Below are 24,866 nucleotides of genomic sequence, written 5' to 3' on the forward strand. Positions count from 1 at the left end.
GCTCTAGATACACACGGATTGCAACTGTCTGTAGTTCATTTAGGGCGGGTGATCCAACAACATTTCCTGAGGAGGGGGTACCCTTAATGTATCTCTTTGTAATGCTTTTGAAAGCCTTTCCACCTTCATAGAAAATGATTACACGTGTTCAAATTTAATGGGCACGCAGCGGTTTTGATTTGAGGTTTTTGCGCCTAAGCTAAGTGTTCACACACAGCATATACACAAGTACTATGAAGAGTAGACACCGTATGACGGTGAATTAGTGTACTGGTGTAATGATCAACGTCAGGGGGGGGGGAGGTTACTGGTAAGTTGTAATTTCAACTTGTCCAAGTCCCTACAGCACTTAAGTTTCGACGGTGTGTATTTACAGTTAGAAGTAAAGTAATAAGCACACGTATTCCCAAATCTCATCTCCCCCACCTCTCCAAAAATGCGCAACATGATGATACGTGATGTGCACATTTGGTGAACTGGAAATCATGTTAATCGAAACAATTCACATAGCAGTTGTCGACAGTAAAAATATTGGCGAGCCGAAAAAATTCACATTGCAGTTGCTGACAGTAAAAATATTGGCGAGCCTTGCACAGTTCACATTAGGTTCCCCCGTGTAAGATGACCCATACGTATTAGAGGACACTGTCTTTACACGCTTGGGGCCGGTTAGAAGGATAAGGCATAGATTACAATGCGCGTGGAAGCTATTTTTGTTCAACCCTATATTACATATGTCAACTTTTTTTTTACAAAAATAAAACTGAAAAGCTGATTCAGAACAGGCCAATCATATAATGAACCCTTCACATCGTTTTATTCAGCGGAATGAGTTGAACATATAGCTTTTGAACCCAAGAATTTATTTTTTATTTCTGAGACCATTATAAAAACCATCGAATTAAAATGGGTGTCCTAATGAAAATCTACAGCAGTAATTTCACAACAAAGAGACTGAATTTTTAATCTTGGAATAGTCTTGCCAGGCGATAAGGATGCGATCGGGAGACTGTCCAGGAAGTATCCACCTGGATCTCGAAAGAGCCAAGTAATATAATGTACTGTTAAACGTGACATCTCCTTTCCACAGCTTCACAAATATAACCACCATATACGCTGAGGATAGGAACTAAAAGAGGGAAGCAAGTCCCACAAAATTACCCTCTAATTTCCAAACTAGATTCGCGGTTTCTGCATGGACGATACTTGTGCCAGCATTCCTTTTCGGTATAATCCTAAGGCGTGCAGTTTCAATTTTTTTTTCGCCGACCTCATAACAATGTATTTGTTTGGTTCACATGAATGTATCATCACAGAAACAAATCTCTTAAGAGTATTTTATCATGCTTATTGTCGCAGCACTTGGCTAACTCTAGTTTCTGAGGAGATAAACATCAACGTCACGAGGAAAAGCCACTGCTGTGGATTTTGCTGCGTTACCGATGCTGTGGACGTGTTCTGACTTATCGAACGTTTCTCTTGGTCATCCTTTTTCCCTCGTCGCTTCGAACAGTCGTCTGGCAGCGGAGTCTTCCTCCCAGTCAATCGGGAGGCAATAAAAGTGGCGGAGAATTCGCGAAACCTCACTCAAGCAAGCCACATTCTCGGCCATTAACTAATTACTTCCCATTGACGCCAATTTGTGAATTATTGCACCCGTCTACTGACTCGCAGCCCCATCGGTGCGGTTCAGTCGCAAGCGTTGCGACTGTCAGTCATGATGAAACAGAATTGTCATGGGGAGGGAGGGATGGAGTAAGTACAAGGAGCTTGCACTGTCCCCTTGCTAAGGGATTATCAAGTTGGTGTGCTGTGTTTGTGTCAATTTAAGTCGATTTTTTTAAGTGTATGCTTGCTGCATTCCCATTTACCCAAGCGTTTTTCATGCCACTGGATCTTTTGTGGCCGATGAGTTTTCGATTCGCAAATCTTTGACTTATGACTTGCTGAACTTATCGCTCCTTGGACATTTCCTCAGTGAATTACCCGATAGAATTGTTACGATTCAAGCTAAGAAGCTTCCCATTTCGGAGGATATTTGTCAAAATACACCACTTCGTATTCATGTTCCTAAAAATCAAGAGTAACCTTAAAATATTAATTCAGCCTACATCTAAACCTTATCTCAAGAAAGTAGTGTTATGATTGAATTAAAATAAAATTATGTAGATCACTTTCTAAAGAAGACTGTTAGAAACTCGGGGAGTACGCTTCTTTTTGAGTTTACGCACCTTTAAATTTTGCAAGCGATACTCCACAGTAATTTATTCCTTGAACATTTTCTTCCCATCGCTAATGATCCTAGAACAAGGACTTGTACTTTGATGGGAGACCTGTCATGAGACGATTCTCCGCATTCCATGCCCAGCATTCTGCTAGTAATGTTTTTACGACCTGCCTAATCCGTACAAGAAGTGTCGGGCAAGAGAAGGTACGAAAACAAGGTCGCGCGAAATTGCGCGGCAATAAAACGAAAACAATGATGATGCAACCCAACCTAGTCTGGCGTGGGACGAATTACTGTTGTTTTCGAAACTTCGAGGATGTGTACCGGGCCTCTCTCTTTTGGAACCAATCCGCGGTCTTGTTTTTCTTGCTGTCATCGCCCGACGATCAGGATGGTGTAACCTACAATTTTTTTTTCCTGTTTTTTTTTTTTTATTGCTACCAGGTTTGCAACGATTATCAGGTGCAGTTGTGCCGACTCCGGAGTAAACATCGGGCGAGACGACCGCTAGAGTGGGCCGACGCCACTGTTCGCGGCGAGGTTCCCGGTCGATCGTGGTTTGATTAGGGCTGCCCCCGATGGGTTGAAGTAATGAGTGTTTAACCTTCTTGATTTAGCGACCACCAGGGTGAGGAGCATTCCATTCACGCGGCCGTCCTTCACGCAGGCATTTTTTTATATTTCTTTGGGTTCTTGTCTAAGGTCTCGGGATGGTAAATGTTGTCACGTCGCTCTGATTGTTTCCGGTATTCTGCCAAGCAATTTAATGCATTAACTGGGCTTAGCTCTTCCCACCTCGGACCCCATCCATCTAGCCTCTGTCGGTGCCTGGCTTGAAAGAGTGGTAACTGATATTAAAGGGCCCATGTAGTACAATTCATTTTTTAAATGGAGTTCCGATAGATGCTCCTTTGTGTCCTATTTAACCTGATTTTCGGTTTTGTTGGATTGCTCATTTTAAGGGCTTTTGGCACCTTTATGATTTTTATGCCAATGACTATGCATATTTATGATCAAACTGTTACACCATCCTAGGCAGAAACTTCAGTGTTACGGCTATTTTCGCAATGAAATCTGCCAGATAGTTACTTTGCTCTTATAATAGTTATTTCTTTACTTTGCTCCAGTTTTGCCAGTAGGCCAGTGAGCAATGTTTTCTCATATATATTTCAAAAAGAGGAAATTTTGGGTTCACAATTTGAACAGAAACCCCTCTAATGAACGGCGTCAGCAACAACGCCCTCACTTTTCAGGAAAAGCATGGGCAATTTAAAACATTTTAAAACATTTTACTGCACTAAGCTGAAAAGAGACCTTACATTTAAGCAAAAGAGAAAAAAAATGCAGTTGCAGTCTTTTGCAGTTGTTGTTTATCCTTCGCCTAATAACATTCTCTGTGTACAAACCATTTTTACCTCGTTTTGGTTCTAACTGAGTTCTGCTCTCTCCAGTCAAACCTCTATTCCATTGCAGTCTGCCATTGCACCGCTCTATACGGCTGCTTGCGAAAGTTCTTTACCCTCGACGGAAACACGAGAGATGCCGTGCGTCTCAGGAAATTGGTTATTTACAAGTGGCATAGTCGGGACCACAATATTAGTTGAAAGAAACTCCTCCATTCCTGTCCGTTTAAATTCTCGACAGTGTATTTATGCTGCCGACTATGAAGAAAATTGCACAAACCAAACCTGAAACCACGGACATCATAAATATTCTCTGGATTATTCCAAAATCTTCATAACTAACTTCCACTGTCAGACTGTCAAGGTGCAGGCGCGTCAAAGTTACAACGCTGAACCAAGTACTACTATTACATCAGTGAAACTAACAGAAAGTCAAAAAAATTGTTCTTCTCAGTTCATCTTGAAGCCTTTGTTGGTCATTGTTTCATTTTTTCTCCAAAGCAGCCTTGCCTGAAATGCTCTATATCACCGGTGGCCTTCATTCCCATAAATCGCCGGGACAAGAACTTTCTTTTACCGCCAGCGTTGCTAAGGTGAACTCCCGTGGGATTTCGTCCCGCTCCGCGCGAGACTTGGAGTCGTACAAGTCCCAGCACCTGGCGAAGGGCCGCGTGAGAGGTTTATTTACTATCGCGCCGATGCGGCCACGCGGTCTTTAGGGGATCCACAGCTACCCAAGCATGTCAGAAATAATTTTTCCGAGGGCTAACTTTCCATAGTTGCCATCGCTCGCCACCTGTTAGGGAATGTACCAATTGTCTGCAATTGCCAGGACCTGTTTCCGGAAGTTAGAACTTGTTTACCCCCCCACACACACACAAGCACAATTGTAGATATATAATATGTTCGGAAACAAACAGCAGTCTGAGGTAGGCACTTGTAGATTTAGGTCAAAGAGGAAGGCTTCTGGAGTTCCTTAGTGGCAAAGTGAAGAGTGGAGAGCGTTAACCTAGATATGCGTCTTGTAGGGGAAAGGGATTTTCCATGGCTCATCTCATTGCACTCAAACGGAAACTGAAATAGTTTTGAAAAGATTAAGCACTCGCGGCCTATGTTTCTTGCGTTTAGTGCAATTGAACAGGTTGTCGTGCGTTTCGTTGAGGCGCAAAATGTGGAAAGTTCAGGATCCTATTGCAGATGCGGGTCTGATGTTTTGGGGATCGATCAGACTTGAAAAGACTTCCCTTTTAAAACTAAGTCACTAAGAGCTCGAGAAAACGAGAAGTGGCGTTATATCCTGCCAGTACGTGTAGACGGTAAACAGAAAAAGGAGAAGTTCAGGACTGTTCAATGCAATAGGGAAAACGCAGTGTTGTGCAGTGAAACCCAAATTTCCCTGAAAGGTTTATCAATCTGGGCATCGTCTTTGCTAAAAGTAACTACTTTATGGGGTGTGCCTGTCTGACTTTCGGGTAACAATAATTAAAAATTCACAGGAATAGAATGATTATAAGCAACGAATTATCTGCGGTAAACGATTCAATGCAGTACTGTGGATTGCGTGCAACTCTGGACTATTTTCCTCTTTCGATACTCTTGACCGAGTTTCAAAGTCGTATATTATACTGCCTCATACAACTTGTATAGAGCTTTCTAATCGATAGTAGAGCAAGTAAATGGGTACTCAGTATCCCACCTCTCCTGGAAAATACCACCAGCAGTGCGAGTTTCTGCTTATGACAGTGCCCGCTACTCTCCCTGTCTTACGCGACGGGGTAATCGGGTGGCCCAGAAATGGGCCCCCAGGGGACAGTCCCGGGCCCCGAACTTGACAACTCACTTCGGCAACTTCTCCCGACGGGGCATGCATGGTTGGGGCCGTTGAAATGAAGATTTGCTATGGCTGTATACTATACGGCTCTGTATTCGAAAAAAGAGAAACATTAACCCAGCACGTGTAATCGGGAAAAAAAAAACGGTTTAAAAGGTATCTTTTAGTACCTCCATTGGATCACAGTCTAGAGATTTGACCACAAAATAAACACAAACTATCTGAGATCTTTACTGCTAAATAGGAATGACCGGATGAATGGGTTATAGATTTTCTGTTCCTCTGAGCACGACATTTTTTAAAACAGTCTTCACTGATTTTGTTGGGCATTACCTTCTTTTCCTGGCATTTGCAGAAGAGGTTCCGTCTGTCTAGCAACCCTGATTTTTTTCTTCTGAATATAGAGGTACACTATAGTAGCGAGTGGCCCTTTAATCATGACGTGGCACGATGCTGTACACTTGTAGTTCCAAGTGCAGAAACCATAAGCTAAAAGAATCATGCTCGGCCGCGATTGTTGGTGACATTGAACCCTTCAAGATACAGCCATCCGAAAGGCTAAGCCGTTAAGTCGGCCTGGTGGGTCCCCCAGGCCTGTCGGCCTGCCCCTCAAAACATCTTGTACACCAGCTCAAGACAAGCACCCCTTCCGTCTGAAGACTCCACTTGCGACCAGAAAATACCACTGAGGGACTCGTTCCAGAGGAGAAGAAAGAGTTTAAAAAAAATCAAAAGATTTTGATATCAGGATCCGGTTTTCTCCGTTATCTTGTTGAGGAATAATGGGTGGGCAGAGGCTGATAAACATTGCTCAAGCAAAGTAGCTCAAGAACCGAAAGAGGGATTCGAGGAATTGTGGGCGTGCTCCGATTATGATTGCAAACAACGGAAACCGGCACTCACACTGGAACGAAATCATCGGCCATACAAATACAGAGGGGATCTCCGGTCAGGGCGCTCGGACCCCCTATGATCCGTTCCCCAAAGACAGAGATAAAAAGAGGCAAGTCAGTTCAACAACTGCTTATAAAGGAGATTAGGCACGAAATATTTTTGAATTTGACGCGTTTAGTGAGGCACAGAAACTATCGGTGTCAGGGACCCTAAACCCGGCTGCGTACGTTCACATTTGTACACGTTTCTTTCCATGAAGTGCAACTTGATATGCAACCTATTCTCGACCCATATGCGGCTCCGAAAATAGGTTGCGAGGGTCAGGTAAGGGTTGTCCAGACCAAAAAGATGGGTATGGAAGAGAGATGAATTTGATTATTCAGTGCCGCAAAGTATGATCTTTATTCCATTATTAAACATGGATTTCGGTCCAGATGTGTTGGCCCCGAAACATTGCAATAATGTACCGCTGTTGAAACATCGGCCTGCTTTTCATTTTTTTCTGTTCTGTTATTCGGTTCTGTACTGTTACTTCAAATGAAATTCATGAAACCACTGATTATAGTCGCCAATCTGCTGATATCTATTGTATAGACGAGCACATCATTATTACCTGTGAAACTTCGATCACTTACATGTTGGTGAATAATCCTTTTGCAAGTTAAATTTTAATAAAATCTGTTACACCGAGTTCTTTTAATTCATGTGAACAATTTGAATTATCCATACTGAACACACTGTTGCTATACCTCGTGATTCGGGGCAAGCTTTTGCTTAGTTACAAAAGAGACTCCTTGCACCAATACACTGCTTTCAATGGATAAGAAGGGTACAAATGAACCAGTCCATTCCAGAGATGGTGGTCCTATGCGCAAAAGCTTGCCCCAAATCATGAGGTATAGCAACAGTGTCTATAGTCTGTGGAATTCAGAGTGTTGTGTTTATGTGCAATCAGATAAATGAGTGTACCAGATTTTGTTCAAATTAAAGTCACAAAAGGTTTATTCCCTGCCGTTGAGAATTTTCCACTCTTCTATTGCTTGTCTGTGAAGAGAATTAAAACAAAAGTAAGGATGTGTGTTCGTTTAGTTCGAGGCACTTTGTTCTCAATTCCCAGGTATACCTGCTAGAGAAACTCCCTGCCTCAAATAAAAAAAGAATCTGACATCAGAATGTTGCAGTTGTACAGAGCGATGCACGGGGTATTTGCTGCAAAATTTATTGCCTTCCAAATAATTATGAACGCCGACGGAGCATAAAAGGAAAATCTAGAGCGGGAGAGTGGAGAGAGAGAAAAACATGGAGCGAAGTCCATCTGACTTTGATCTTGGTTTTGATTTACGAGGCTGTTTTCGATCGTCTGGGCCCTGTCTGGATAAATCTTTGTGGGATTTTTCCTTCTCGGCTATTATCCCGCCGGTTTCCGTAATTGTTTGTTATCGATAGTTGTTCTACCTGAAGTCGTTTGGACATGGAAAGCGCCAGGTTCGAAACCTTGCGCGATTTGACTGGCGCGGTGTGACATTGTTTGAAACTCGCGCAGTTCATGTTTATGTGGTTGAGGTACAGGGGTAAATAGGTACTTAAAGAGTAGCAAGAGTTACCGGTCCTATTAATGTGTCTACAAGTAGGTTGAAAGTTTTGCGGTTAGTCATTCGTGTGAAATGCCCTCCCCCACACAAAAAAATTCACCTTTCCCGCAGGTGAGGTTGATTTTGCCCGGTTGTCACTCGCCAGCGCAAGCTTTGGATAGAGGAGTAGGGGTGTTTTGTCCGCGGAAACCGCGCCAATTAACGCCGAAGCCAGCTGGCCGAGCTCCGCTCACCCAGCTGACGTTGCCCGCTGACTCCCTCTGCGCATCTGCGAGCGTCAACCAAAAAAAGAGTGTTTTCCCGAGGTGGCGGGTTTTCCAAACATCGCGCTGGTTACGCTTTCGACTTACTGAAAGATTTAAATGAAGCGTTTAACTTTATTAGAGTTGGCGCGCCATTTTCCTCTGGCGTACGCACGCAAGGGCAGGATTTTCCCTTCAGAGGCAAAGAGCTTTTGCTATGTACAAGTAAACTAAAGTCTTCGGCTCGTACTAATCTTGACCCAGGTATTTATTTGTTCTGGACAGAGTGCAACCATTGCTTAATTCTGCTGATAACAATAACATCTCGCATGATTACTAACGGAAGAAAATTTCTAAAAGCCTACTGTATTTCTTCAAGAGTTAAAACAATAACTGTGGGGAGAAACACCCTTCCGTTTGTGAAACGAGATTTTGTTGCGCATGCGGGAAGGGGCCGGCAATGTTGCTGTTTGTTGGACCATGGATAGCTCCATGGTTAGACCGCCAAGGAAGAGAAATTATTGAGCTTTGTCTGGCGTGCGAAGAGGGAAGACCCAGATGGAAGCATGTGGAATCAATTTGTCTGTACCGAGGGCACACACCGACAAATGCAGCGCAAGCAACAACGAGAGTGTTTACGGGAGACTTTAGTCTTTTATTGCTTTGTGAGCCACACGTGGAGCGAGACAGGCCCCGCCGCCGAGTGCAGGGGAAACAAACACGTGCCCCGGTCCGGCGTCGAGGGACCGCGCCGACATTTCCTCCCCGTCCGATTCCTTCCGGAGCACAGGACCCATGCACCCCGGCAGTTCTGTCAGTCTACAGTCTGGTTTCGGGACAAGTGAGTGGCATGTAATTGGCACACTTCAAAGTATGGGCATACCGGGGGCCTGCTCTGTTGACAAGTTCGGCTGCTGTATATAGTAGGAGCAAAGAAGCTATGAGCTTGCTCGGGGATGAAAACCTCCTTAGGTCTTCAAACTTTTCTACGAGGAGATTCTGGACTATGGGGAAATGAACTAACGGAAGGTACACTGCCCCGTCAAGCACTTGAAATGTAGTTGAAGTTGAAACGGCTGCCATTCGACTCGGTCCTAAATTGACTTGCCTCGTTTTGAGGGAATCATGCATATTTATGAGTGAGTGTCAGCTTTTCCAGTAGAGTGCTGAAAATGACATGAAAAGTGGTTAAGTGTCTATTGTGTCACAGTAATTAGTGTCGTGAAAATGGAAGAACCATAAATATGCATGTTTTTTCCAAGAGCATGCCCGTTTCTTGATCTTAGTCACTATTACACCGCGGAGGAATTCCTCTTTGGTTATACGTAATTTGGCAAGCGTCAGATAACACGCACTAAGGACTGTGACGACTGACTTCATGTCCTTTTGTCTCTCCTGAGAAATCGATCTGCCTTCCGACTTTGCTGCTTCACGTATAATCGCAGATTTTCTATAACATTGCGCCATCTTTCTTGTAGCTTGATTAAATCAATCAGTTCCCACATTAAGTTGGCTGTGTTCGTGTTTTCTTGGTGGTAAGGTCCCTTCATCCACCAAGTCCTTTCTCTGGGAGTTGCCGGTTTGTGGTTAATAAGCGTTTGGCCAGGGATTGTACGTTTCCGGATATTCATCGCGAAGCCGTGTGTGGTGTCACGGCTGAGCGGACCGGTGAACCTGCCAACTGTTTGGACCGGCCACCCAGTCGAACTCCCGACTGACCAAACCCGAAAATTTGGGTCATGATCCCACTCAACGATCTAGATCCCTCCCCTTCTACTTTGGCTCCTCTGTGGTCGGCCGACTTTGCTTAGGTGACTGTAGGTGATTTGGTCCGGTCGAGTTGAGTGCTGGTCACTCGATGCGTACATCGTTAGATCTTACTGAAGATAGGTGGGGGCTTTCTTAGAGTGCGTAATTTGGCTTTTTCGCTGGCTTCAGTATCGTCTCTGAACACTTTATGGGCCTTTAGCTATCATGCCCGAAAAGACTCATTTCTTGGCTTCCTGTCCTTCAATCGAATGTTCCTATAACAAAACATCGACTAGCAGAGCCAGAATTTCCAAAGTCAGTGACCTTAGAAAAAAAAACTGGCTATGCCAGAACGGAGCCAAAGTCTGAGAGAGACCCCCTCTTTCTGATTTCCTTTTACATAGGGCGGCCTATACTATTCTATTAACCCAGATTCCACCATCTATAAGCCTGCATGAGCTGCTAGTTCTGATGACTTTCTGGGGTTTTCTCTCTTCAAAAATTGTACAGTATATTGAGTATAATGAGAATGAACATACAAGGTAACAATGAAAGCAGAATTGCGCTCTGATCTGGGTCCAGTGTCACTGGGTTGTGAAGATGGAACCAGTCTCAACCACTTCGGTCATTGAAAACAAAAGTAACCTTGCAAGTTTCTATTTCTTGACTGGTTATACGAAGGACAGTGTTGCTTCACGTCTTACATCAGCCACTGGCTTATCCATCATTGTTTTTACATGGATATAGAGATTAATGTGGCCACTCTGACTGACGGACAAGCCTCCGTAAACCCTCGTCTGTAAAACGCCGAAACAGGGCACCTGGAGTGATTCTCTCGCTTACGTGTGCCCGTTCATCAACGATTAGTTAATCTAACTTGTGGTCTGCCTCCCAGAGGTGCATTAAATTGGCGCTGCAAGCTGACGTCACGTGCGACGTCAGACTTTTAAAAGGTTGCTGCTATCGCTGACGTCAATTTTAGTAATTAGAGTTACCATCTTCTTTCTCTTGCCGCGTTTGAATTAATTGGATTGAAATTACCCACTAGTCTAAGATACACACTGGCTACATCGATTACCCAAAGAGTTGTGTGTGTTTTCCACACGGCCTGTTTTGTTGATTCTGAGCCATCATGATATGAAGGCTTCATCTGCGTATGTTGCTTCTGTCGATATTTCGATTATTTTGTACAATTTACTGCACATCTTGAAAAGTGCTGAGTCATAACAGCAACTGATAATCTTCTCAACGTTTCGGCTTATAGATACGTGTACGAACCACTTCTCAACCACTTCGGTCATTGAAAACAAAAGTAACCTTGCAAGTTTCTGTTTCTTGACTGGTAATACGAAGGACAATGTTGCTTCACTTCTTACATCAGCCACTGGCTTATCCATCATTGTTTTTACATGGATATAAAGATTAATGTTGCCACTCTGACTGACGGACAAGCCTCCGTAAACCCTCGTCTGTAAAACGCCGAAACAGGGCACCTGGAGTGATTCTCTCGCTTACGTGTGCCCGTTCATCAACGATTAGTTAATCTAACTTGTGGTCTGCCTCCCAGAGATGCATTAAATTTGGCGCTGCATGCTGACGTCACGTGCGACGTCAGACTTTTTAAAAGGTTGTTGCTATCGCTGACGTAAATTTTAGTAATTAGAGTTACCATCTTCTTTCTCTTGCCGCGTTTGAATTAATTGGATTGAAATTACCCACTAGACTAAGATACACACTGGCTACATCCATTACTACTCATAATGCAGCCACACATTGGGAAGGTTTTAGAAACAAACTCATCAGCGATACGGCAGCAATTAAACGGCACAAGCCGTGTGTGCTCGAACCGGTGTCTCAGTATGTACGGGTAGGTTTGATGTATTGGCCGTGGAGGAGAAGTGGCATGTGTGGGTGTGAAATAACCTGGACGAGGATGGTATTACGCGGCCAATGTAATACCGCAGCCAATGGTCCCTGGTAACGTACACGTTGCCTGCTCTCGCGCACTAAATTGCCGCACTTGGCGGCCCAGAGAGGCGCAAAGTCCCTTTTCAGCGTCTTAATTACCTGTCGACGACGGCACCAGCGCTGGGTCGATCGGGGACCCGAGCACGTCGCTGATGTGACGACTAGCCATGACCGTGACTCGTCTGTCTCCGCGCCTCGGCATTAGGATGACGTGTGCATCGACGATCCAATAGAGGATAAAAATTAACACATACACGAAAAAAGACAATGGGTCGCGAACCTGTAAAAAGGCATGCGGTGACAGTTAAAACAGTCGAGTCAAAATGCACGCTTTGGGTTTAGATATGACGATACTAAATGGAAAAATCGGCAACACGAAGCAAACTCTACCTGCACGCCAAGTTACAAAGAGGCAACACAAATATTGAAATAAGCTGGTATACTGAGATGCAGTCTATTATATCGTTGTATTTTGCCTGCTAATTCACTCGAACAGAGCAAAAACCAATGTATGTTTCTCACATATTATAGTAATTTAAGCTTTTTTGCCAATGCCACTGAATGGTGACCGTAGTACTGTATACAGACACGTCAAGAGTTCAAAATGTCATCATGACCATGTGAAATCAAATGAGACAGGTGTGGACAATGGCAAGTATTGGGGCCATAGAAGGTGTAGAGTAAGAGGGTGATTATAGCCCCAAGGGGTTCCCGTTCTCGACAACGTCTCCCTGGGCAGTCAGCGAACAACAAGTGTCGAAAAATGTACGTAGGACTTTTGACTTCTGAGAAGTACAAAGACCCATTTTTCTATCGGTGCAAAAGAGGGGGGCTATAATCATTTGTGATTTAATCTTACACATCTGGTTGTGTCACCACAGTCCGGGAGAGGTGTTTAACTTGTTAATTTATCGGCGAAATTTGTCAACCCCTGCGTTTGATCGGGTTGCCCTTTCTTTCCCATGGGTTGAGTTTGGCGCCACCATTAGGTGAAAGAAGGACCTGGGCGGAGGTCGCAAAACTTTGACCTTTGCGGATTATCTTCCTGCCAAGGTCTTTAACAACCTCCTTTCATCTTAATCCCGTTTACTGTAACTCTTTCCATGTGATGGCGGCGACAAAATTTGAATTGTAACACACAGAATATATTTTAAGCATTTCTGCAGCAGAGGTAACGTTTTGCCTCTATCGACGAGTTAGAAGTAAGTAAGAAGTAAGTACAACCACGTTTTGCTAACTAACCGAGATTGTCCCTTTTTTTCAAATTCTCAGCGTATTGGCTCACCATCCACGTCTTCCGGATGAGACAGTGGCAGGTCCTAGCCTTGGGAGATAGATTAGCCCCCCCCCCCCTTCAGGCGCTTCACGACAAAAACGTGCACTCTATCTCTGGGAGCTGGTCCGACTCCCACGCCCGCCAGTTGCACCTTGCGTAAAACCAAACAATCTTTTTGCAAGAGAGAGCATTGTCACGAGATGTGAGCCCACTCCGCCAATGATTTCTCATCAAACAAGCCTGTTCCGTGTACATGTCGGTAATTAACGTTCGACTTCCCCCACTCCTCGCCTTCCACTCCATGCACAAAGCAAAAGGAACTAAGAAAACGCAACCTATTTCCTTCTTTTAATAATTACTCGAGAGTCGGGCCCGCTGTCCTGCGAACGCAGCTATTTCTGCGTTTGTTGGCGCTCGTTGCTGCACGTGGGCGGGAAGCATCTTTTGAAACTCCCACGCTTCACCAAAGTGTGAGTCTTCCCACAGTCTCCTTATGTACATCTTGAACAGGAAGGGAAAAAATCCGCTCGTAAAGGAAAGAACAGAATAATTATTGTCTTTGGGTCGTCAGCCACGGCGTGTAATAAATTTCCTCTATTAGTGGCATTTCGGAAATGCTTTATGACATTATTTTCACTGACAATTACATCGGGGGAAACACACGGCCAAATGCGCACGGTACAAGTGTGCAAGCTTTTTTTTCTGTCTCATACCAGCCAGCGCTGGATATAAATTCTGGAAATGAGTGTTTGTTTTCGTCATTCTCACAGAGCTGAGGTGTGATTGGGAGGCATTCGTTCTACTAACTCTCAAGTAGGGGTCGAGGTTGTAAGAGGTAAGCCGCCATTGTTTTTCATTCTCTTTATGGCCGATCCTTGTTGGTTAGGATCTTTATCTTGTTATTTTTTAAAGGTGTAAAATCGATAGCCACCATCTGGTAAGTCATCTAGGATTTGGTTCTTTTAACTTACCACCGATTCCTTATCTTTGAGGGAGCTCCTTCTATACCACAGGCTTTAAACAAGCTCCCGGGTGCTTCCTCACCGGTTTCTGAATACGGGCAATAACGAATAGTTTCCGACTGCACGAATTTCAAAGGAGAATTAACTTCTTTTGGAGGCCATAAGTAAGTCTTTTGGCCCTTTGCACCAAGTTCAAGGCAAGTCTGGAATCGATACTTTTGTTTTTGCGGCGCTGTTGGTTCAAGCTTCGGGGGAATTACTGTCTGGACTGTTTGCGATCTCAGAGGCATCTGGGACTTAATAGTCGCGGATTCGATAAACACCTCCGGGCTACAGTTATAGAAACAAGTTAAGACCTTGTGTTTGTTTGGTTTAGGATTCTTTTTTACCCAATGTCGGGACTGTATTTGATTTCGGTGTATGCAAGCAATTTATATAGTCACTGCCGTTATTTGAAAATTTTGAAAGCAACCTTTTTCAAGTTTTGTAAGTAGAAATTCAACGTCAATAGTTGTGGACCAAACCATGACAATTGCTATATGTGTTTGATATTCGATGGATGTTTGGGTCATAATTTGCTTTTTCTTTGTTATGATGACGGTCGCTGTTCTTGAGATAAAATTTGTATTTTCATCATTTGAGTAAAGTTTTCCTTTGTCATTTTTTTAAATTGAATAATCAACTACCGGTATTCATTTACATTTGTTGCATTTATTTGGGCTTCTACACCGCCGTTTGATTCCCTGCGCTGTTTGGGTTTCGTGTCGGCGAATTTTATTTCGTACTACGCCTTTGGTGACAAGTGGCTTTGTATATTCGTCATCAAAAAATGCAAAATTTGTGCCAAATTAAAAAGCAACGACTATATAAAAAGGCCATTTAGGCTGAAATCCATTCTTTCAGACTTTCCCCAGCAGTACTGTGCACCTGTCAACTTTTAAACCGCTTCACCTCGGCTGTGGATTGTTAGGTCCCAACGTCAGAAATTGGCAGGCATTGTGAACGTTTTCAATTTAGATGGGAATTTCACCATTTCACCTTCCCGGCATTTCGTTGTCACGAAGAAAATGCTCACTTCAAGCTATCATTTCAAGTATTCTGCTTGGTTTGGATGGAGCGATATATTCTCATGTAGCTCTCTATACATGTTGGCGCAAATAGTTCCGACCGATTCGTCCTCGACCACCAGTCAGTCTGTCGAAACTGAAACTGTGACAATTTGAGTTTGGCACTGTACTTTAAAGCATTTAGGATTATGACACCAACATCGACCCCTTCATGGTCACTGATGGGGTTAATCCAGGTCACGACCTGGCAATTTTCGAAAACACGGATTTTCTTACTTACACTTCATTTTTTTTATTCAAACACTGTGGTTTTGTTCAAAACAGAACATCTTGAACGTGTTCTTTATGTAAGGAGACTTTCAGGCATGAATGGAAGAGCAGGTGAAATGACGTAATAAAAGTCACTGTGGACGATGGTGAAATCTAACACCGTGACGCCAGCAGTTACCATGACTACGTCATCCTCGTTGACAACGACGATATTATCCTCGGTGGCGTACGTGCATTAAAGAGCCACTCATGCCCGCTGCTGAATTCTGTGAGAAGACTAGACACCATCTCATACCAAACATGTTTCAAGGTAATGGGGACAAAACTTCTGAAATGGCATTGGTTGGTAATGCGGTTAACTATTCACTCTTTCCCGTATTCTGATTTTTCTATGCGCGAAATTACGGGACGCAGTGTCAATTCGTAGATGTGAGTTGATATTTTGAAATTGACTGACCCTACCGGGTCGTAAAGACAAAAGGATTGCTGGAGACGTGTTCATATTACTCTGTTACTGACATGGTCAACTATTGGCAAGTTACGTCATGATAGCAAGCGGACCTCACACATGTTCATACTGCGTCGGTGTCTTTTGTAAGAACGGGTACATGTTTGGATGCTCAGTGCGCGCCTTTAAGACTGTTTGTGAAACAGCCCGGCACAACTGTCTGTTTCGATGGACTTGACACAGATCCGTGAACCACATCAATCTTCCGCCTCGACCGGTTTATGGCAGAAACACAATCTGTGTTACTGAGCGCGAAGTTGTCGGCTGCAACTTACGTACTGCATGTGAGCGGCTGTCGTGTACGGCCTGATGCGCATGGCACAGCTGCCGTCTTGAGACATAACGAATCCTACAAATCTCTAAAAAGGAGGGGTCTGTGTTGGTCCGATGAGGAAAAGTAAAGATCCTTCTTAAGTGGTGTCCGTCCTCTGTGAACAGGATAAAGCGAGGTCTTTACTTTAAGTGTACATTATAATTTAGTGATCTGACTAACGAGCGCAAATTTTTTGCTCATCTTGAAAACTTGTAGCCTGTAGAGATTGCACGTATATAGTACGTCCTCTCTAAGCCACTGTACCTGTTAATATTCGAGTACCTGAAGCACTTTAAGCAAAACACCTTTGTCCTAGAAATCGAGCTGATGATATGGAAACACTTCACTTGTGAGTCGTCTCCAACTTCCATTGTCTTATCATACGAAGGGGTTGTTTTACCGCCTCCACCCTTCGGCCCGTTGCCAGCATCTCCAGGCAAGGCCAAAAATGTTGGCGGGAAACAAGCCAAGGTCGCCTCGATTCGACCCGCCGCCCCCCCCCAGCCTCTGGATGTTAGAGCATTGCGAGCTCCGGCTGCCGACCGACCGACCCACCTAACTCGGGCGAGACGGTTCGGTACAGTGGGCTGCCCCCACCGCCACCGTCTGCATTGCATGCTACCCAGTGCACCCACCGGGTCTACCATTACCGCGGGTACAGAAAGTGGGTGGGCCTTGGATTGGACTCCAGCCTGACGTCCACGCGCCGGGTTTTGGATGTTTGACTTCAGTCCCCGAACTTGCGAGACACCAATGTTTCGTGAGATGGGCGTGGCTAAGTGTTTATAGTACTGCACGGCCATCGTGCGGAACGGGGGCGTATTGTTGGATAAAAATAGGTGTATGCCACACGGAAGTTCTCACAGTATCGTCGAACCGCAAGAAGTTTCAATATGATTTTCCCTGCACAGGCGCAGTCCAGGCAAACCTTTAGATCTGTCGACTTGTTCCCTTTCCATCCAATACTTCTTGTCCAGCAAATCTGAGGAAAGAATTGGACCACCTACAATACTCATCAAAGTGGTGATATGGAATTCCACTTGCCATGATATCGCTGCATCTCGATAGCATATTTGGAAAATACATACCGTGATAACTTGCTCTCCTCCACGAGGTATTGTTTGCCAGACGAGGTTATCATTGCGAAATTGCCCGATTGTATGACGTCACCGGCGGAGACCACCGATTTCTCCATAAATACCAGGTATGTTCCGAGTAAAATGTGCTCTTCTTCGTCTTTTGGTACCCCACACGGGTCGGCACAATGTCTTATATCCAAAAATTCTGAACTTTGAAAAGTATCCAAGAAAGTAGCCCAAGGGTCAGTGTATGCTTTGAACAAAAGACTCCACACCTAACACCAATTGAAGAGGGTGTTCTATTGCCGAGAAGCGGACGTCAAACGTTAGCAGTTAGACGAAGCCATCATAGCAAAGGTATTAAATGTACTGTAATCAAATACTAACAACTAACAACCATTTAAAAGCTTTGTGTTTCTTGTTAACATTTGTACGCAAATAAACTGACAGCAAGTAGCAACCGACTAGGGTTAGTTTCGGGGTAAGTAGAGCGCCGATGCAGTGTTCTAGAGGTCGCTGGTTCGAATCCCTATTAAGTGTTGTCAACGTTAACGCGGGACTCCTCTCTTTTAGTGGGTCAAGTGTAGCCACTTCCTAGCCAGAATTTTTTTTGTCTGGTGGGCTTACTCAATTGTGTTGGGTGCGATCGGTCGACCGTGCTGCGCTATCGGCAGAACCTTGAAGAGGTCTCAGACTTTACTTCCCTTCTGAAAAAGAAAATAAAATTCACAACCGTGAATTAGAGAGACGCTGTGTGGCAGTATGGACAGAACGTGGAGCGAAGGGCCGATCGTGCGTATCGACCCAGCTCACAATAGCAGATAACATCCAATAGGCCTACTTCCTCCCACACGAGCATGCCTCGGAAACCCTGTCGCTCTTAGCCGCCTGTTAGTCCCTCCAGTTGCTTGTTTACTACCCTCTGACGTTCGGTTGCGTTTTTTCTACGTTTACACCATCCAAAAATATCCCCCCCCCGCGAGCTCAACTTTCATTCAATTCGTCGACCTCCTTCCCAAACTGATGAAACTATAACCCATATACTTACAGAAACTAAACTTAAAACTTGATAAAATAATTGGATACAAGGATCGGCAAACATGCACGATTATTATTATTATTTTTGTTTTTGGCAGTCAGACCAGAAAGTCCCAGTGTATGGTTTCTCTGAGGTCGCCGACTCTGTGCCAAGAAATAGAACAGAGCTATATAGTTTGCAAGTCTGTATTTTTTTTTAGTTTCGCGGTATATCCGGTTCCATCGTGACCTCCACAGATGCAATCGAAAAACAACTCTGAATAGTAGGAGGCAGACACGTACATGTACATGTATACAACGGGGCACGAAACAGAGCCAAACTGAACTGTATATGCTTCCAATTTACCCTCGGCTTGGGCTCCAAATTTTGGAATACTGGTTATCAAATATATCCAAAAATCAAAAACAGGCTCGGTGGAACTTGTCAAAAGAATTGATGACTCCATACACTTTCGACGAGACGCCCCACAAGTGGACCGAGACGCGTTCTCAAAAAGCCGCGATTTACATTTTTAGACTTGCCTAGTCCTTTAAACAGCATGATAGTTTGTCACAGGTAGTCATTTTGCTTGCTCTAATAACTGGTTGTTTTCTTTTTGTGGAGTTCTGAGGTGCAGGTATGGACCATCCACTCCTCTCGGTTTTTAGTCAAATTTCCTCACGATTGCCTATTGTAATCGTTTGCTGATTCGATCTGGGTTTGTCTACGCACGCACAGGTTCGTCATTTTTTAACACAGATATTTGATATAAGACTGGAGGTTGACTTTTCTTTGAGTTCTGTAATCTGTTAATTTCTCAAAAACAATACTCTGAATCAAGAAAGGCACGATTTGATCTCAAACATTCATACTGAAAAAGGTATTTCAGACGTTCAGGGGTTCCTGCTAGTTGAAACTTCCCTGGTCATGCCCGCGGTGGGGTAAAACACTGCGCCTGCGTAAGGCACCAGCGAAGTAGTGGTGTTCCCCTCTCTATAGTGACGTAAGTGAACCACGCGATAAAGGGGAGACAATGACCGCTGAGAAATGCCGTGACTTTATATAACTAGAACGTGTTCATCTTGGGATGGGTGGAAACGTTGAGCATGTGTGCTTGCCTTGGTGCTATGTGTTTTGGCCTCCTTTGTGCTAGCTCACTGCACACCGTGTCCCGGATCTTGAAGACAGGACCAAACTATTGCGAAATTGGCGCATTTTCCATTGTCTGGGTGATATGGTTTTTCACGCGGGGCATAGAAAATCAGCTGTTGTCATTAGCCCGAGGTGTTGATAACACATTGATTTTATTGGAGAATGTCTGCCTCATTTTGTGATAATAGAAAAGGCGACCCCCATCCCGATTATCTATGTCGCATCGCCCCCTGCGATTTGTGCAAAGTACATCTTTCTCGTCTAGACAACGCGGCCTTTACGTGAACTTGAAGTTCATTTTTACTCTTGTTTATACATTTTTTTCTTTCTAGCTGTGCCATTTTGTTTAGGGTTCTAACCCTTACCCATTGCAGTGCGCGTAACCATGTTCCAAATGGACCGTAGAGCTCTTAAAACGTGTAACATATGAACGTTAGGCCTATATCCAAAGTACTTTACAAGACATTGGCAAGAGTTCGGTACATTAACAAGCCACCGTGTAAACCTTAAAACGTTGAAGGCACTGGACACGCCTCAGTTCACTTATAGAATGCTAACTGTTCTTGCATCTTCTTGACACGATGTTTCAATATTTTGATGCCTTCTGCCCCGCTTCGTCAACACATACTGGTAATTGTTAGAGTCCAGAATTAGTTTGTTATGGCTTAAAATTATTAAACGACTCTAGAGGTAGTGGCATATGCTCTATCATAGACTCGTGTGTAATTTCAAGCTGCAGCCATATAATTCAGACACGGCTCTATGATGTAGTTTCAGTCAGTGACTTCATCAATACTCCCATCAGCCATAGATCCGTCTTACATTTTGACCTACTTGTCAATTCGTGTGATTATAACGTTTGTCTCCCAATATCCACGATTCAAGTGTATTATCTTTTTGTCCTTACCTTCACCGAAGTGGCTGGCGAAGTAAGACTATTCGAGTGTGTCTCGAAAACTTGCAACTCGCAGAAAGATTACACAGTCTTCAGTGACGATATATTGCGAGAATCATTACAACGGACTGGTATCAAGTCTAAACTCGACAATGAACAAACAAAAAACCAGTTATGACTTGATTTATCAATTGATTTCCCCGGGCCGCGGTTTGCTTCCAGGGATACTGTCATCGAAACATACTTTTGGTATTATCCCCAGGGTCCTGTGCACGCAGTCTCTGCAGGACCAGCTGGACCGCACCTGACCACCCAGGGTACTGGGGACTTTTTATTTTAAACTCGGCACAGGTGCAACATGACAAAACTTCCTTTCACACCTGCAGCATTTTCACTAACCGGGCGCCTAATATAAGAAACACCTGTTCTGTTCCGATGTTTCAATCGCGATATTCAGCTGGATTACTCGTGAATGGGAGGATGATTTTCCTTATGGATAACAAATATCAACCACCATTTGCTGACAGTGTCGCTAACTTAGTGCAAGTTTAGGTCATGTTTAAAAAAGATGATAATCCCCACCTGACCCTCCATAATGCCTCCAACCCATTTTTTTCTTATTTTTCATTTTCCAAAAAACAGGGGGGAAATGTAAAAAGGAGCCGAAAAATTACACGAGAAACGATCCCCAGCTTATCCTTCGGTCTGAGAATTCGTGATTGGAGGCTGTTCCGTCTATTTGACACGCGAGCCAAGAAAGGGTAAGGAAAGGGTGGTAAACGGAACAGCACCGCTGACTCATCAGACGCTGCCGCATCCGAATTATTGGCTGCGGCTGCGACTGCATACACAAACAAAATCGAGTACGGTTCTACTGTACTAGTATCCTCACTGCCTAAACTTGTAGCCATTTTAAACACATGTGGACATTTATTACAAAATCCCTCCCCCAACCCTCCCTTTGTGGGCAAAAAGATGGTCACCAGTTTCGTTTTACAAGGCCTTAAGTACATGTAATTCATAATAGGGAAGCGGATCATAATTCAGTTGGACTGTGCCGAAATTCCATTGTCTTTAAAGTATTCATTGTTATATTATTCGTTCTCGCTATTGTTCTATCGGCGGCGTTTGCAGTTTCAATTTTATTCCCAGTAAGTTTTAATCACTTTTAAAAGTGATTGAAAGCTATGCAGCCTCATCTCAAACGATCCTCTCTGGGAGAAATAAAACCTCGCCCACGACTGGCTTTTGAAAATCTAGCCTATCTGTTTAACACATATATCGTTACACATAATTATTATAGAAATCATTATTGTGAGACTTATCGTAGATTCCATTTTCGGTTGTCCCTTGACAGATACCCCCAACAAGATGAACCAGTTTCGATTGATAGTACTACTGGAGGTGATGGCATACACCGTGCTCCCAAACCAGGCGGCCGTCATCCAGGTGTGTGGCAACGACCTGTTGGACGCGCTCAAGTCCGTCTGTGGTGACCGGGGCTTCTACTCGCCCCCACCGGGTGAGTACTCTTGAAATGAACCCGTGTGCAAGGCCACAGATGGCGCTGTTTGGGGTTTAAACCAAGTCGCCACGCAGAGCTGCGCATTCAGGTAAAGCATAGTAAGGGCTGCAAACAGTCGGAAACATTGGTTCATGTTTGGTCATTGCTGCTTTTTGTCTTTACCTTGTCGGCCAATACGAGAATGAATGGCAGATCAGAGCACAATGATCACGGAAAGCGAATAGTCAGAGGTCTCAATCAACATTTCTTATAACTGCTCATCAAAATGTACACCTGATCACTTTAACATGGTCAATATGCCTACTGATAATAAATTTCAGTGGAGTAATCGATTTTATGATGAATTCCAACAGTAGATAATCATTGAAGTATCTTTTGATCGTCGTGTGCATGCCATCAAATTAATCACGTACATGCACTTTCTGTGATTTCCCTCTGTGGTGAGGAGGAATTCGTTTCTCAGATAAGCCTTCATTTCAGATAAAATGTTGCCCCAGGACTTTCAGCGGTATTTCATTTAGGTTTTTTTTCCCAGAGTGCTGTGATGTACAAAATCCAGTGTTATGAATGGACGACCCCTTGAATTTGAGGAAAATATTCCCTTGTACATCAGCCTTCCTGGTAAAAAATAGACCATCATCCTGTCATCAAGGAATATGACATCGACCACCAAGGAAAGAATAATTGTTTCGTTTCTTTCAACACTGCTGGCGGAACTTTTCTTATTTTGATCTCCGATATGTCGCCTGGGACTAGGGAAAGTGCATTGGTGCGCGCACCGTGGCCGCGCCGGTCGGTCCGTGGGTCCTCCGGCACATTTTCCCAGGCGACAAGTTTGACATAGCTCATTGGAATCGACACCGAGGTGTTATTGTAGCTTACAAATCCTATGCAAAATAGCTTTCACACAGCTTTCTCAAAAAAAAAACAAAAAAAAAAAAAAAACGAACACTTTGTTTCCTTCGAGTTTATTGACACAAGGTATTTTAAATAACGAGAAGACTACAACCTTTACGAGCCGGCGGATTCTACCCCCCTCCAAGAACTCAGGTGCCCCATGGCCGATCTTTTTTGTAATTTGGTATGCCTGCAAAAAACACGCATTGTGGGTATATCTAACACGTTTCAAGTAGTCCAACGTCTGTGGTCATCAGCAGTTAATGCATGCCTCATGTGTCGGCCCGAGAGTGTTGAGCATATCAGTTGGAAAACGTAACATGTTGGACCGATCTGTCTGGACAAAAGAAGGCGTTTTGCAACTGGATCGGTATGTCTCATTACAAAAAAACCAAACAAACAAGCAAACAAACAAACAAACAAACAAACAAACAAAAAAGTGTGAAAAGGGATTGCTGGAAAGCCTCCTAGAAGCTTGGCGCAGAAAAATAATGCACTGTAATGTTACAGGAGAAAATTTCCAAGGGATTTCGCACCCCGACTTTTAGGGTTAATACACGCAAAAGAGTTACAATGTACTAATTTATGCTCCTTTGGCAAAATAACTATTACGACCACCTGTAACCATACGCGAAAGGGGAAACCGGTAAACCGTCCGAATCCGTGCAGTGTCGAAACATCGATAATACTACGGTAACAAGACAAATCCTTGCATGGTCGTGCCTTGCCGAAGTTTTTGTCGAGGGGTACTGTCGCCGGGTGCAACTGTCTGAAGGCCGCGAGGGATTGCCTCTTTCGTTGTGGAGGTAGGGGCGCAGACCTCCTTCGGACACCTGGTGTCGGCAGGGACTTGTGCGAAACTGCATGGACCTGTGCCTCCGCTTTTATGTCGCACAATGTGAACTGATTTCGCCATAGAGCCTGCACCCCTTTCTGAGTTATTAAACCCTGGACCCACCCCTCATTTTGATATGAAATTTCAGTGTTAAATTTGCCACGCAACGAGACAAAAACAGATCTTAGACGCCCAAGAGTGTTTGACAGTCAGCGTCAATCAATCACATTGCATTGATTTACTTTCATGATTTACATGTATGTACCTTCGCAGGTTATTCGCGTCGAACTCCGGCCACGCAGACCGGTATTGCCACACGATGCTGTATTTCGTACTGCGAAACATCCGTACTCGAGAAATACTGCAATCCGCCGTCAACGTCCCAGTCACAGACGGCAGCAGCGCCCCCAAGAATCACAACGACCCCAGACGAAAGGAGAGCTAATGAGATCGTCGTGGACGAGACTGGCCAGACGGGGAACACCAACTCACAAATGCTACGTGGAGGAAACGCAATGGGGGCAGGTAGCCGGGCAAACGGGACCAAAGCGCCACCGACGGAGGTCGTCGATGGCAGAAGTGACGACGACGACGACGCAGCGGGTGAGATCAACACGTCCGAGAGGGTTGGAAGCCTTACCGAGCCAGACGAGGAAACGGGCCGAGATGTGGCCACTAACAGGCCCCACAAAACACACTCCAAGGAGCGCAGTAAGAACAGGACTAGCAAGAGTGAGAGAAGGAGGAGAAGAACCAATAGGAGGCGAAGCAGCAGCGAGAGGCGCATGCTCAGTAGCGAGAGGAAGAGAGAGGATGCGACTCGGAAGCTGAGGAGGAAGGAACAGCGCCTCTCGAGGAAGCAGCCCCATTCCAATAAAAGGAAGTCCAAACTGGAGAAAAAGGGCAGTGAATCTGTCACCACACCGGTGGCGGTACAGACAGCGGATCATCCCTTTAAGGTGAACACCTCTTAACAAAAGTTGGTTTGCATTCAGTGTTAATTCTGATAAATGTTATTTCTAGGCCTCAAAGAAGCACTGGTACTGCTCAATCCTCTAGTTGTTTGACATTGACAGCGCAACCGTGTTGGTAAAGTTGGTCCCTATGGGGCAGGTAACGTAATGAATAACGCCAGTACCCTACTTTACCATACTTTAATGTGA

General features: G+C 44.3%; 1 protein-coding gene across 13 annotated transcripts in view; it reads left to right on the plus strand.

The window, feature by feature from the left end:
- LOC110985749 (uncharacterized) overlaps window positions 1-24,866 on the plus strand; it is a 52,420-nt gene that overhangs the window by 23,364 nt on the left and 4,190 nt on the right. For 2 of the 13 annotated variants that reach the window (XM_022246996.2, XM_022246998.2), the window contains exons 2-5: window positions 13,953-14,017; window positions 21,089-21,207; window positions 21,804-21,968; window positions 23,977-24,662. In XM_022246996.2, coding sequence (XP_022102688.1) covers window positions 21,818-21,968; window positions 23,977-24,662 — 837 coding nt within the window. In that variant the 5' untranslated portion in view covers window positions 13,953-14,017; window positions 21,089-21,207; window positions 21,804-21,817. The other 11 variants (XM_022247000.2, XM_022247002.2, XM_022247003.2 and 8 more) reach the window with 8 other exon arrangements.

This window comes from Acanthaster planci, linkage group LG03, assembly GCF_054643075.1.
Source record: "Acanthaster planci isolate LZ-2023a linkage group LG03, COTS_SCS, whole genome shotgun sequence".
Taxonomy (NCBI): Eukaryota; Metazoa; Echinodermata; class Asteroidea; order Valvatida; family Acanthasteridae; genus Acanthaster; species Acanthaster planci.